At 45.6% G+C, this 15702-nt stretch overlaps 1 protein-coding gene and 1 long non-coding RNA gene across 8 annotated transcripts in view; one reads left to right on the top strand and one right to left on the bottom strand.

The window, feature by feature from the left end:
• Positions 1-10114, top strand: part of CEP126 (centrosomal protein 126) — an 89471-nt gene extending 79357 nt beyond the window's left edge. For 5 of the 7 annotated variants that reach the window (XM_081799602.1, XM_081799606.1, XM_081799604.1 and 2 more), the window contains 2 exons: positions 420-484; positions 6271-6693. In XM_081799602.1, the coding sequence (XP_081655728.1) occupies positions 420-484; positions 6271-6333 (128 nt within the window). In that variant the 3' untranslated portion in view covers positions 6334-6693. Of the gene's footprint in view, positions 1-419; positions 485-970; positions 1097-6270; positions 6694-9890 lie in introns of those variants that run through there. The other 2 variants (XR_014138980.1, XR_014138981.1) reach the window with 2 other exon arrangements.
• LOC145716353 (uncharacterized) overlaps positions 1-15702 on the bottom strand; it is a 438007-nt gene that overhangs the window by 141799 nt on the left and 280506 nt on the right. The gene's annotated exons all lie outside the window — the stretch shown is intronic.

Genomic DNA, 15702 nt, shown 5'->3' with positions numbered 1-15702 from the left:
ACTGAAAAGGCAAGAGGTGACAAGTCCCTCAGCTTTTGTGCCTTACTAGCTAATAAGCGTCTCCTCTTTCCTGGCATACTCCCAAGAATGGAATTTCCTTTTGGTTTAAAAAAGAAGAAGAAGAAAGACAAACGGAAAGAAATGAAAACCCAGTATTTGAATAAAGATCATTATAGAATAGTCAAAGTATTAGGAATTCCTTCTTATCAACTTAAGCTTTATGTCATTGTTTTTAACCAAACTGCTTCTGTTTCCTACCTAATATAAGTATAAACACTGTTTCTGGGACAATAGAAAAAAGACTCAACTCGATTTTGAATATTTTGACATACCAGAATTTAGTATCTGATTCTTTTAGTCATTCTTCTCAGTCAAATACATAACTAGATTGTTTTTGTGTCATGGCATAATTCTTCCAGATGTACAAGAAGCCATTTGCAAGAATCCATCCATCAAAAACACCTTACAAATAATACCACTTCTGGTAAGTATTTTAAGAAGCTTTTTTCTTTCTCATTTTAGGAAATGTCATGATGTCACATGTAAGCATCCTGTATTGAAATTAATTTTTCGTGAGTTTGGCTTTTGGAGAGTTTTCCTCCCCAGTTAACTTTCAATTATGATCTGTTTTGTTAGAATCAGCAAATATCTTCTCACTTAAAAAGATCAGAATATAGAGTTTTTTTTACACCCAGAGTATTTCATCATTCATGGGAACAGCAACAGGGGTCAGTGAGTGTACTACTCCCCAGATAATAATTTTGGGTGTGTAGCCTAATTGGAAAATTGTCAAGAATTTTACCTTGGTAATGATCCCACCCTTGCTCCCATCCCTTTCATGTCTTCAAAGTTCAAAACTAGACATTGTTATTTGGGATTTTTTTTTATTTTTTGCCTTGACAGCTGAGTTCTGGTAAAGATACACATATAAATGGTAATTTATTGCATTAAGGAATTTTCAATCTAACAGGGAGAAAGAGCTCATGGAGAGTGTATAGCAATCACTCTAAACTGACCTGAGACCATGTGTGGACGGCACAGCCTTAGGAAATCACAGAAGGAAGAGGTCCTAGTGGCCATAGGTGACCAGAGACAGGTCTGTGGAAAGGGCGTCTGAGACTAAGATGCTACTTGTGCTCTCCCTGTCCTCGACGTGGGTGTTTGACAAGGAAGCGTTTTGTTAGAGAATTGACTGGATGCTTGCTCAGTTCTGAAATCTGGACGGGAAAAAATAAGACTACGCAAGTCTACTCCATTTCTTACTTGCTGTCACATAAACACCGTGATACATTTCTTAACCATGATTTAGATTTCTGCTACGTCCTGGGTATGGTGGTAAGTAACGACAAAGAGGCTGCCCCCGCCCTCGTGAAGCTTTTTCTTTCCCTCTGGGCAGACGGTTCTCGGAAACGGTCTTTCTGCTGCGGCAAGTGGTACAGCTCCCGTGGTGTCTGTCACTTTGGCCCCTGACAGATGCGTGCACGGTGGCTGCCCACATGCCAGTGTGGCTTTTTGCCAAGTTTTCATCTCCACCCATTCAGAAACTTAAGTAATTTTTGCAGTGATAATTTTTGTGTGTCTGAATTTTGACAGTTTTCTGTTATTTATAACATAAACGGTTCTCACCTCACCTGAGTGAGAGAATACCCACGGTGATGGAGATCATCCTTCTCTACACTTGAGCTCAACCTGAAAACTGTGTGCTGACCCCAGACAGCTAACGGAGCACCAACTGTAAATACTGCTCAGTAAGGAGAGAAGGTCGCGTATTCAGCAAAGCGCTCCGCTGTGCACGTCGGTGTGCCGTGGCCTTATGCCACGGCAGCCTCTGACTCCTAACGGAAAAGTTACTTGTGTAGATGAAGGACCGCTGATCAGAGGCTTGGCATCACTTTCATCTTAGATCTTTCACACTCCTTACAACAGTTGGTAACCATGAGCTTTCTTTAGTCCCTTTATCTCCAAACATGTCGCTCTTCTTACCTGATCATCACTGACGTAGGTCAGAAGCCTTCCATTCATTCTCAGGGGAAATGGTATGCAGTCACAGAATCATTAACTGCTGGTTTAAACGGCCCCCTCCCCCATCAGAATTGTTTCATTCGCATGTTCTGTGTGGGGATTTGAACATTTTAGTCTTGTTTGCCCTTTTTCTACTATTTTTATTCTTTTTTACTCTTCAGTTGCATTTACTGTTTGTTGACATTTTGTCATGCTTGCTTTATCTGATAGATGGAAGGATGGGTGGGTGGATGGATGGAAGAATAGAATAAATAGAAGACGAAAGGACAGGAGAGAGATTCATACATATACACACACAAACGTACATTTCAGTGAGCTGTTTGAAAGTCAGTTATAGACATGATGATACTTTCACACTAAATACTTAAGCATACATGTTCTCTTAAGAACAGACATTCTCCTGCATAGCCACAGCACCATCATCACACCCAGGTAAATTAATATTGATTCCCCAGTTCGAAACAAAACGTCTTCTCTGATGCAGGATGCAGCCCAGGATTATACATTGTACGTGGATGTCTCATCTTTTCATTCTCCAATCTTTCGTGCACGCTGACACCTCCGAAGAGTCTGGGCCAGGTGTCTTGTTGACTGTCCCATGATGTGGAGGTTTCTGATGATTTTCTCATTAGATATGGGTTAACATTTATGGTGGGTGCAAAGTTTCAAAGTTTGTGTTCTTAGAGCCATTTGTTTTCATTTTATCACCTGCTTGATTCTATCTGTATCTTCCTTCAGATTTTCTATTTAGCTGCTTATAATTTATTTTGAGTCCAGAAGATGGATGTCCAAGCTTTTAGAGTTATGGTTAAAGCACAAATAAATAAGTGCTTAGTACCTCCCCTAGGAATAAAGTGAATGGGCTTTAGATACTTCTTGGTCTTTTGTTTTCATCATGATAAGTATAGTCTTTAATCCCCATCACCTGGTCTTTGGAAAGCTGTCAAAATTTGTTCCTGTGTCTCCATCACAATTTCCAAATAAGTAAAATTATTTAATATGTATGTTCTAGAAAGGCAATTTGTAATCATATTCCTATACTTTCTGTATATGACACAGGAGACCACCAAAGCTGCCTTGTTTTTGTCAGGACCCTTGTGGTACAGCCTAGTGCTCTCCACGTAATGGCAGGAATATCTATTCAGGAATATTTGTGGGCTTGGAGATGTGGAAAGTAAGGTTTTTATTAATGTTTTTTATTTTATTTTACCTTTCCACCCCAATGTTTTCATACCCATATGAACTTACAAGATTTTTGTTTCCAAATGATAATATGTCATATATGTCTAGTGTTATAATTTACATGCATTATGTAGTTAACTCAGGACCTGAATTTCTCAGCAGAGCAACATTAATTATGTAATAAATCTACCAAGTACCCCAATACAGAAAACTCAAATGCCATTGGTTTAAGATTTGAGAATTTATGTTTAAGTCTCAAACATTATACATCTCTCTGGAAAATTCACAACCTGGGTGAAGTTTATATACCTGTCCACCACCCTGCATGCCCACATGCGTGTTTTTGTTGCTGGTTTTTGTGTATTTCCCCAATTCTATTGCCCTTTGTGTTTTTTCTCCCACGGAGTTTGGTGGTGTTGATTTGGGTTTCTCCTCTTAGGGAGAAAAGTGAACTGATACATGCTAAGGTATTTAGCATGAATTTTAAAAGATGACTTATCATTTTTTTAAATCATTCAGGAAGATTTAAAACCATTTAAATCATTTAAAAACAATATCTGGAAAGAGCTCTGGTGAATTTCTAGTAGTGGGATTTTGGTGGGATTTAGGAATAATTTTGAGCAGGACTCATTTCAGCATCTCTCACGCCTCAGGCATCAGCCACCTGGGCTTAGAGCCAGCGCTGTTCTGAGGTTTCAGAGAACCAGAATCCAGCCCACCCTTTCCTGTTTCCTCCCAGCCATCATCATCCCCTGAGAGCACCTGTGAGGGTTCTGGGAGGCAGACGCTCCTGGAAGGCACTTGGCACAGAGCCTGTGGCACAGTTCCCGCGACCCACAGCTCAGTGTGCCGCATCATTACTGCCTCTATTATGATCATCTTATCTGCTCACACTGTCTCAAAGAAAGGAAGCAGTCCTCAAAATACTTAAGTGCAAGCTACATGCAGAGCATGGCTTTCCCTTGTAACTAGTAGGACTCACTGTACCCGTTGATTTGTAGCAACCCGTAGCCCCACCTGCGGCTCTTCTTACACGATGAAGCTTGGGTTCCAGACGAGCCAGTCTCGCTGGCTGTCCTCCAAGTCTGCAATACTCTATCCCGCCTCCCTGGTTTGCTCCTGCTTTGCTGGTGTCCGCGCCCAGTTCCGAACTGCACTGGCTATGCTTTCGCTCTGTTGCCCTAATCCAGCCCTTCTAAGTGCCAGCGTGATGACGTTGCCCCCACGAAGCCCTCCACGGCCGGCGTGGCCGATGTTGACCACACCTTCCCCTGGACACAGCACCGCAGTATCGCTGGTTTGGTACTTACACTCCATAGGAATTTTCGTGAGCTGTCTCCTTACGTGATTAATCTTTGGAACTGTATTGTTGAGGCTGTTTTTCCACTTACCTGTTCACTTCACAGAAACTAGCACATACTAAATACTTGAAAATACTGGTTGAGACTGTGATTTTTTTATACATGGTCTTTGAATATAGAATCATCTTCCTTTTTCAGACTGCAATAAAATGAGGTGACTTATTTGAACTTGAAACTTTTTTTTTAGTATTCTGAAGCCAGATTTTATGCTCCATAAAATAAAATACCACTATTTCTGGAGTTTTTCCAAAGTCCTTTGGTGAATGTTAATATTTAATCAATTAATCCTCTCTGGTGGCAACTGAACATTGTTGAGATATAATTAGAGAGAACAAAGGAAGCCCATTATGGGGTTCCTGCCCCTGAGAAGTACTTGGCCAAATAGTTTCACACATTCTCTTGTGTGATCTACTAAGTGAGGGACATGAAGTAATTTTCTCAAGTCTGAGAGATGTTCAGTGGCAGAGCCAGGATTGGCCCTTTCCCCTGTTCCTCCCAAAATCTCTTCTACCTTTCGTAATTCTTCTTTCAGTTGAGGACACCATTGTCCTCCAGATTTCCAGGCTTCTCATTCCCCCGTAGCCCCAGGCAATGAACCCTCCTAACAATAAGTGCACCTCACATCCGTCAGGACTCTTCACTCCTGAGTGTGTCCTGGTCAAGAATGGATGGCGTCTCAGCTCCAGATGTGCTGTGTCTCCAGCTCACCATCCACACCACCACCAGAACAATCTTTGTACGGCGCTCTCTGGCCAGGGCTACCCATCACCTTGGCCAGGACGCACTCAACGCCCTTCCTCCCCCACACGTCGCTCACACAGCCCAGAGCCACAGATCGGTCTCCCAGGAACTCCCCACGTCCCGCCACCCCCTGCCCTTCCCCGCCCTGGCCCTCCGGGACCTGCCCTCCTGCTGGCCTCTCTCCTGCTCCTCCTCCACGCTGGACTTCAGTGCCGTCCCCTCTGGGAAGGCTTATCCAGCCCAAGTTTTATCCCGCCCAAAACCTACAGCTTCCTCTTTTGGGCAACCGTAGCTGTCTGATGTTTTGTTTTCGTCAGTCATCACACTGGTCAGGCACTCTGCGAGCTCGGGGCGGGGGCGGGGGGGGTGGTGCGGAGAACGAGGGTAACATGCTCCTACCTTTGAGGCTCTTGCGCCCGCAGAGACGGCCCACAGACCCCGGAGCCCAGTAGGCCTGCTGCAGGGCGTCCGGAGACGTGCTCTTTCCACCTAAAAATTGTGAATCTTAGAGGCACAATTTTCATTTTGGAGTATTTTATTTCCTTTGTAAAAATGAATGTTATGAATTTAATGAATTTAATGAATTTTTAACTATTGCCCTCCCAAGCAACTTAACTTCTTCAACCCAATGTATGTTGTTAGAACTACTCCTAGGGTGTTCTACGAGCTGCGAGTGCTTCTCTTAGAACATAAAACTACTCCTTCTGACCATTTACACAGCAGGTGATGACAAAAAGCACCTCCTAAGCACATTTTTACCAATAGGAGGAGTGACGATTATGAATTATTATAATGAGTATGCTGCCTTCCGTGAGGTGGAAGTCACGTTGAGAAGGAGGAGTATGTAGCCTTTGGGGATTTGAATTAGGAGTTCTGTGTTACACAATCTGTAATCTGTGGCGAGATCCCCGTGGTAAAGCCTGTGAATACTGGAGTGCAGTAATATTGTGATGCTGTGTTACAGAACAGCCAGCCAAGGGGCAGCCCATCTCCTGGCGTCGGATCCAGATGGCAGAGAAAATACTGACGGCGTACAACAGCGAGTATTACCCGGAGTCGTTATCGTTGACAGTCTCCTGTAAATAGAGCATAGATCTCTGCATTTGTTCATGATTTAAAATACTATAACCATAAGATAAAGGTAAATCATAACATGAGTAATGGAGATAAATTGACTAGTTTACATTTATGCTACAAGGTTATTATGTATTTTATTGATAAATACATTTTTAGTGAATGGAAATGCTTCATTGTTTTTAATGAGCATGCTACTGAAAACAAATTCATTATATTTAAAAATAAAACAGGATATTTTGTTATTCAAATTATGTATTAGCTATAGTTGTGGAGCTTTGTTTTTCTGAAATCCCTAATAAATTCTATTAAATTTTGGTACAGTGGTATAAAAAGTTCATGATTAGTTAATAATATCCCACATAGGGGCACCTGAGTGGCTCAGTTGGTTGAGCGACTGCCTTCGGCTCAGGTCATGATCCTGGAGTCCCGGGATCGAGTCCCGCATCGGGCTCCCTGCTCGGCTGGGGGTCTGCTTCTCCCTCTGACCCTCCCGCCTCTCATGCTGTCTCTCTCATTCTCTCTCTCTCAAATAAATAAATAAAATCTTAAAAATAATAATAATAATATCCCACATAAATAGTAAAGCCATCTGTCTAAGACTTTGAAGGATCTCTGTACTTTGGAGGTGTTGCCAAGCAGTGTTAAGAAAACCAGAGGAAACTCCTTGTATACTCATGAAACTCCTTTTATGATTTTAGAAGTTTTTTCATAGAATTATGATAATCTCATATATCTTTTTATTTTCCCTCACCCATTTCTGCTTCAGGCTCTCATCTGGACTACTTACCTCTCACTCCAGGGAAGCTGACAGGTGGCATTTCCAAAGTTTGGTGGTCTGGCAGAGTACAAATCGCTCATATCAATCCCATCTTAGGGGCACCTGGGGGCTCAGTGGGTTGAGCATCCGACTCTTGGTCTCAGCTCAGATCTTGAGCTCGGGGTTGTGAGTTCAAGCCCCACACTGGGCTCCTGTCTTAAAAGTTTTCGAGGGACCGTGCATATAGGCACTCCGTGTCCCAAGTCCTCCCTGCTTGCACTAATGCTCAGGCCTCTTACAGGCCCCAGCCTGCTGTCCGGGCCTCTCCGCCCACGTGCACACCTCCCCCAGCTCCGAATGCCTCCACTAACATCTGCCTGAGTCACGCTGACGCGCTCTTTTAAATTCTGCTCAGGTTGAACGTTGTCTGGTGTTTCCTAACCATCGTCTGCCACCTTTGTATAAGTCACGTCCTTTGCGTGCTGGGCCGTAAGGACTTCTGTGAGTGTCCCTCTCCTTCTGGGTAAAGAGCTCCTGGCAGCTGGCAGTTGTCACTGGTGTCTGTGCCCTTAGGAACTAAAGTGGGGGACGCGGTGGCAGAGCAAAGGAATGAAGGAAGGAAAATACTCAACTGTGCGATTTACCAAGCCCTACTACATGCTAGGTGCTGCTCCGTGTATTAGGGAGATAGTAAAAAACAGAAGCAATTATATTCTTCTATCATGGAACTTCTATTTTAGTCGGGAATACAGATTTCAAACCTAGGAATATGCCACCAGAGGGTTATAAAGCACGCTGAATGAAAAGCAGAGCACGGGAAGGGGCAGAGTATTGGGGTAAACGTGACACAGATGGAGTGGCCAGGGAAGGTGTCTGAGGACTGAAGTGACGGGGAGCCAGCCGTGGTGGCAGCAGGAGAACAGGTCGGCCAGAGGGCAGGAGAGTGGGCTGTTCTCCTAGTGGTGATTTCAGAGCAGGTGGGGCCCGTTAGGAGAAAGAGAGGACCGGCGGTCCGGACAGGGCGTCTCAGACACGAGCCCAACTTCCGCCACCGCAGCTGGTGGTAAATGCCTTTCCTAGTCTGAGAGGTCTGGGGTGGGACCAAGACCACACCAGTCCTGCTGGTCCGTGAGCCACATTTAGACCCACAGGGTCTGGAGCATAACCTTGGCTGCATGTTGAAATCACATGAGGAACTTTGAAAAATATTGAAGTCTGGGTTACCCCAAGGTGCAGTTTGAGCATGTAGATTGTTTAAATCTCCCCAAATTGTAATGAGCAGCAAGGTTAAGAAACGATGGTCTAGAAGCAACCATGAGAAACAAGTAGTGGGGCTGGGGATCCCAAACCCAGCCTGCAGCATAAGGACCGCCAGCAAACAGCCAGTCTGGGTGCCCTCTCCGGCCGGCGGGCAACTGTTCTGCTTTGGGCATTGTCTTTCTGGGCTCCCCTCCGTCCCCAGTCTATCACTGAAATCGCCAGACTACGTGACTGTTTAACTGTTGGTGGTGGTCAGGTGTGTTGGAAGAGATTCGTGGAGCTCTGACAGGAGCAGGTTTGCTTTTGCTCCGCATCAGCAGTAGATGCATGCCATTCCTTGTTTCATGTGAGCAGTATTTCGTACTGTTCATGTGCCGAGCGTCTGCTGCAGTCTCTGAGGATGGCGTGAGTATGAAATAGCCCTTTGTGGTCGGATTCGCTGCGGTCCACATTTCCAGGTTAGAAGTGGCCAAAGGGGAAGGTGGAAGTAACAGGAAGTGGCCACTCCTAGCAGGTCACCGTGGTCGCTAACGGGGGGACCGGCTGACTCAGGGTGCCCGGCTTCTCCGCTCCACAGCATCTTCCAGCAGCCCCCGGCCCACCGCCAGGCATAGGCTGAGACCCACGGAGACTGCATCACCCAAGCTCCCCCCTCCTCACTCACACAGGCCAGATCTGATCCCCTGCCCCTGCACTCTGCACCTCCATCCTCCTGTCCCAGACTCTCGTTCTCCAGCTCCTCTCATAGTTGGTAAAATGTCATTCTTGTAACAAATCCCCAGTCCCACAATTCTTACAGCGGCTGTGCTTTCCTGATTAATACAGTCTGATGGAGGAGACACACGTGGGAGATAAATGACATTCTGAACTCTGAAAAAAAGCTTCAGAGTTAGCCAAATGGATATTGTTCATCTGGCTAACTCCTAGTGAGAAGAGCCTCCCAGGTCTAGAGGAGACAGAGCCCAGACACAGGGAGGAAGCAGGGTCCGAAACACCGTCCTGGTAAAGGGCCCCAACCACATGCGCTCCGCCCTTTGACCACCGGTTCCTCCTGAAGGGTTTTCACCAGAAGCCCTAGAGCCTCCCTTTCAGCTCTGCAAACCTGCAGAGCTTTCTTGGTACTCAGAATTATCTAGAAAGAAATTTTAAATAAAGAACTTGAAATACAGATGCAAACAAATTAGAATTTATAACTGTGCTCTCAAATCTGAATGTTTAATGAAATTATAAAATGGGTATTTCCAAAATGGGAATTTTACCTTTCGGAGTAGAAAGGTACTGATGAAAGCCACACGAAGATTGAGGTCAATGGTCCTGGGAGAACTCAGGCAGGATTCACAGAATATGTCATTTTCTGACATGCTGGCCGGGTGTGTGGCTGCAGGGTTTGGGTAGGGGTATGTCCACTGCTTCTTCGCATTTCTAGGAGGAGAGACAGGACAGGACTAACAGCCACAGGGACTAAGAGGACTTTTCTTCTATCTCTCTAGTAGTGGACGCACACATCTGCCCGAACCATTCCCAGGAAAGCAAGTGAGCAACAGAACTACTGAATGCGTGTCCCAACCCGGGGCTGGAGAGCAGTGAAGTCCAGCAGAGCTCTGAGAAGACCCAGCTCCGCACACAAATGCAGGCGGAGACCCAGGACGGCTCACTGTGAGTGGAGCAAATATGCGTTCTTCCCGAGTTCCCAGTGCTGCTTGGCAGCTGTAGATGGAATGATTGAAATAGATGTGAAATAGAAATTTCTATTGATTAAACCTGTTACTGTAACTTGTGAGAACATTTTACGAAGAATGGCATTTTGGATTTTTTTTAATTGTCCATTTTGGTATAATATAGAGTCCCAAAGTTACCACATCCCCCAAAATGGCCCTTGGTGGCAGCATCAGAGCCGAGGTTAGCTGTGTGGTGGAGGGAGGCCCTCCTATGGCCCTGGGATCACACTGTGTCTTCCAAATCGAACAGTTGGCACTTTTGAAATTCAAAAGAGAAAAAATTCATTAGGAGGTAATGAATCGAAATTAGAAATTGGAAAGTGTTTTTTTTTTTTTGTGGAGGGGGGTTTGGAATTGCAAGTTTTAAGGGAGCAAATTATTGTAGCCTTTTTTTTTTAAATTTTATTTATTTATTTGAGAGAGAGAATGAGAGAGAGCACATGAGAGGGGGGAGGGTCAGAGGGAGAAGCAGACCCCCCGCCGAGCAGGGAGCCCGAGGCGGGACTCGATCCCGGGACTCCAGGATCATGACCTGAGCCGAAGGCAGTCGCTCAACCGACTGAGCCACCCAGGCGCCCCTATTGTAGCCTTTTAATGACACTGCTCACTTGTGGTTTGCGAAGCTTGGTGTGGGAGTGGGTCACCGTATCCTACCACATACTGTGCACATGCTGTTATTTCATCCAGACAGGCAGCCAAAGAGCAGCTTTTTATCTTTGGTGACAGATGAGCACAGGGGCTCAGAGACGTGCCACCCCCCCCCCAGGGTCACATAGCTGGTCAGTGACGGGATCGCAGTGCCAACCCAGGTCTGTCTGTCTGCAGCCCCCATGTCTGCGACGCTCTACAGGGGGAAATGGGAACTACTGGGCCAAATTAGAAGAGAAAAGGAAATGAAAAAATGACTGCAACAGGAAACTTTTTGTACTTTCCTATTTTGGGGGGAGAAGCGTAGGATTTAGGAAGGCACCGGAAAAGTTAAAGCTCAGGTTTTAAAAAACAGAAAGCTGCATGCCACTACTAGTGAATATTTGGGGTATTTTTTATGCCATCAAGGTACAGTTTTGTGAATTGGGATATTATTTATAAAATGACATTCCAGTGGAGTAAGCAGGCCAAAGGGCTACGCCGTGATTTCTGTGAAGCCTTCCAAGCAGCTCAAATTAAAACTCAGCTTTATTTTTTTAAAAAGCAAGGATTTGTACTTGGGTGCGACCGTCGCTGTACTCAGCAGCAGCCTGCGTGCAAAGCCCAGCGTCACGGCTCATAATCCCTAACTTTAACCTTTCATCTGTGTCCCCAAGAATGTCTCTACAAACAAAGGGTCGTTTAAAATAGTTGAACTCTGGTCAAGTCTGAGCAAACAGTCTTCTCCAGTGAGCTTGAGCAGGACAAGTCTTTATTTCATCCTTCCGTGAAACTGGGGCGACCAGAATCCCTCCAGAGAGAGGCGCTGGGACCTTAGCAGAGCTAGGAGGGGTCACTGACGATGACAGAGGTACGTAGAAATTGTTGAGAATTAAAGCGGAAGAGAATAGCTACAGAAGCGAAGACTAAGTGAGGATGTGATTCTACATATATATAAAATATATAACATAAGACATCATAAATATACGGAAGAAAAATGCCTTATACACTGAGCGTTACATTTCAGGGAAAAGGACCTCTTTCCAGTTGAGAAGGTAAGTCTTCTCAAATTTGCGTGGAGTCAGATTTCCTCTTCATGGTGTACACGGCCATGGGAATGGACAAGGCCCGGAGCCTGGTGTGTCTGCCGTCCGAGCAGCCAGTGGTCGGTGTCTCGTGCCAGTTCTGCCCTTTCCAGGAAGGGGCACCTAGGACTGAGCCTATGGTGCCGGACCCGAGTCACGGTCATGAGCGTGAATGCGTGCACATGGGCCTCCTCGTTCTGTCCCCTGGGAGGACCTGGCACTCAGATCATGCTCCCTAATGAAAGGAACCCAGGTTCTGGGAGAAGTGACTGATTCCAGGACTATGCAGAGAAAATACAACATGGGCCTGGAGGAAGGATGTATTCAATGAAATAAACAAATTACCCCACAGGGGTAATCTGACAGTGATCCCAGCAGCAACAAAATAAATAATGATGATATTAGATTATAGCCCAAAGAATAAAACAAATATAAATCCATACTGATATAAATAAATGATCGCATAAGTAGATGGGGAAGAAGGAATGACTTCTTTACAGAAGGATTCCAGCACATATGGAAGAAATGGGGACATAGAAGAATCACCGTTACAAAGCAACACAATTGTTGCAAACAAGACCCACAAACAGATGCCAAAATTAGCTTGGAGGAGAAAAAGGACATCTAATGGCCTCAAAGTATGTCCCCCAAAATATTTATTAATTACAAGGAGAAAAAGTCCTTTTGTAGTAGTGAGACCTGGCAGATCTCACCCGAACATAAGCAGTCTGGGTCATAATTACCAGTAAGAAAACATCTCAGAATCATGCTGTGGCCCCTGATACAATGCAGTGAAAAGGGTGTAACTTCAATCAGGAGAAAAGCGTCACAGAAACTCAGTCGAGGGACATTCCACACAATGCCCCCACGGGTACCTTCTACAGCTGTCAAGGTCATGAAAGAAAAGGAATAAGAGAGGAACTGTCACAGATGAGAAGAGACTAGAAGACATAAAATATAATATGACAGAGTAGGGACAGTAGTGGAAAAAACTGCTGAAATCCTAAGAAAGCCTGTAGCTTAGTTAATAGTCTTACAACGTTCGTCTCCCAGTTTTGATGCCTCTGCCCTGGTTATATAAGATGTTAACAGTAGGAGAAGCTGGAACAGGAATATAGGAACTCTGCACTATTACGACGAGTCTTCCGTGGGTCTAAAATTACTCCAGAAGAAACAGTGATGGGTTGCCTGGGGGGCTCAGTCTGTTGAGCGTCCAACTCTTGATTTTGGCTCAGGTCATGATCTCAGGGTCATGGGATCGAACCCCAGGTCAGGCTTCGCACCGGGCGTGGAGCCTGCTTATGATTCTTTCTTTCTCCCTCTCCCCCCAGTCTCTAAGAAAAAAAAAAAAAGGTTAAAATTTTAAAAAGTCTCAAAATATTTAAAATATTTTGTTCTATCTTATGTCCCAATTTTTGGTTCAGAACAAATACCACTATAATTATATAAAACATTAAAACATACACTTCGTAGTTTCTTAAAAATGTGTTAAGCACTTATGTACATATATGCCATTTTAATATGGATTATATTGAATTAATCATTGAGGTCATCCATTTGAAAGCCAAAATCCAAAGCAAGCTGGGGGGTATTGCAGAAGAGAAACATCACCGTTGCCATAGTAGCAGAAGAGCGACAGGTGCTTGATGATGAGGCTGGACGCCCGCTGCGTCTCCAGGGGAAGGAATCCTCAGGGCTCCTGGAGGCCCCTGGGCAGTAGCTTCCCGCACAGAGGGGCTTCTCTTCCCCTCCACTGGGTTCTGGGTCTATGTCTCATCAAAATGAAAACGTAACCCCTTTCATGGTAGGGGGGATATCTGTTAAGTACGGGTCGCTTGAAAGAAAACAAAAAGCCTACATGCCAGGAAAAATGACTTTGTCTTGCAATAAAGACCCTTCCCCTGTAATAACAGTGAACGGTGTTTGAAAGCTTAGGTCAGAGGTCGTGCCATGCTGTGTATGAGCAGGATCTCCTCTCATCCCGGCAACCCAGTGAGCCAGGAACCGAGTTGTTGTGGGCAGGCTCCTCAGGGAAGAGCTGAGTCATGTGCCCAAGGTCACAGAGATAGGAAAGGATCTCTCCGGGAGTGAAGCCCAAGTCTGTTTGACTTGAGAGCTCACTTAACGCCTGTCATGGACAGCCGGCTCCCATGGCAGAGCAGAAGTCTCTAGATGATTTGGGGCATCGCTACAAGATCAAAAACTTTTACAAACAAGCGCATAGGCCATTTGGATGGAGTTTAATTAGCCTCGAGAGTACCTAGGTCAGGTTGAAACTTGAGTCTAAGTCCATTAGCTTTTGTAGACCACACGTGGAATGTTCTAGGCACCCTGTGTCCTTCATGCTAATGGCGTCGGGGTGGTTACCTGCTAACCGGATTGCAAACAAAACTCCTTTACCTCTTTGGTGAGATTCGTAAGAGAGGAAGAACAAGAATGCTCTAGTCTCAGCCTGCGTTTCTCAGGTTCCTGTCACCCCCCAAGTTTTCGGGGGGGGGGGAGTATTGGAGACCTCCTCCGAAGGTCGTCTGGTCCCCTTGCTTCTGTGGCTATGTGGCAGAGTGTGACAGTCCCTCAGCCCAGCCAGTCACAGCAGTCTGCATGGGGTTTGCTCCAGGGGTTGGACGGCTGCCTTCCTGCGGCCTCCCGCGGAAACCCGGGGTACCGGTGATGCAGAGAGCATGTCGGAAGTGATCCCACTCCCTCATCTTCCCGCAGCGCTCAGATGTGCTCATGTTCGAAACGTGTACTTGAGGCACTGAGCGTGTGACAGGCCCGGCCACAGCTAGAGATGGAAAACGAGCTCGGCTTCCTGGGGAGAGAGACGCGGGCACTCACTGTATGGGACTGGCCGTGGCCCCAAAGGCACACAGCGGGGAAAGCGGTCCTCCACTCAGCTCTGCTGGGAAAATCAGGCTATCGGGGATTGCCTGTGAGTTGGGGCTCTCCAGGCAGAGGGAAGAGCGTGTGCAACTTCAGGGAGCGCAGCAGGACCGCGGCGGCTCAGGCTGTGCGTCCCGGGAGGCAGGACCCCAGGCTGAACTGTGCAGGGTGACTTCCTGCACTGTCTCAGCGCACGTCTTAGTCTTCAGTCTGTGCCACCCAGTAGGTCCTTAAATAATGGGAAATTAACAGTGCAAGAATGCGTTTAACTGCAATTTCCTGTCTGCCATAATCAGTTGTAAAACTAGGTCAATTAGCATCAAACTGTTTGGTCTGAGATTTTTTTAAAAACTGATATACTGCCCTCTAGTGGCTCTAAAACAATGGACTTTGTATCATAATCAACGCCAGTAGCTTTTACTCTTTAACAATGCAGGTTTATTTATTTTTCATTTAAATTCAATTAGCCAACATATAGTACATCATTTGCTTTTGATGTAGTGTTCAGCAGTTCCTTAGTTGTGTATAACACCCAGTGCTCATCACATCACGTGCCCTCCTTACTACCCATAACCTGGCTACCCCATCACCCTACCCCCTTCCCCCCTGAAACCCTCAGTTTGTTTCCTGGAGTCCAGAGTCTCTCATGGTTCGTCTCCTTCTCTGATTTCTTCCCATTCAGTTTTCCCTCCCTTCCCCTGTGGTCCTCCGCACTATTCCTTATGTTCCACATATGAGTGAAACCATATGATAATTGTCTTTTCTCTGATTGACTTATTTCGCTCAGCATAATGCCCTCCAGTTCCATCCATGTCAGTGCAAATGATGGGTATCCATCCTTTCTGATGGCTGAGTAATATTCCATTGTGTATATATGGACCACATCTTCTTTATCCATTCATCTGTTCAAGGGCATCTCGGCTCTTTCCACAGTTTGGCTATTGTGGACATTGCTGCTATAAACATCGGGGTGCACGTACCCCTTCGGA

This window comes from Leptonychotes weddellii, chromosome 11 (genome assembly GCF_054177405.1).
Source record: "Leptonychotes weddellii isolate Sample4059 chromosome 11, ASM5417740v2, whole genome shotgun sequence".
Classification (NCBI taxonomy): Eukaryota; Metazoa; Chordata; class Mammalia; order Carnivora; family Phocidae; genus Leptonychotes; species Leptonychotes weddellii.
This window is presented reverse-complemented; position numbering and strand designations above follow the sequence as displayed.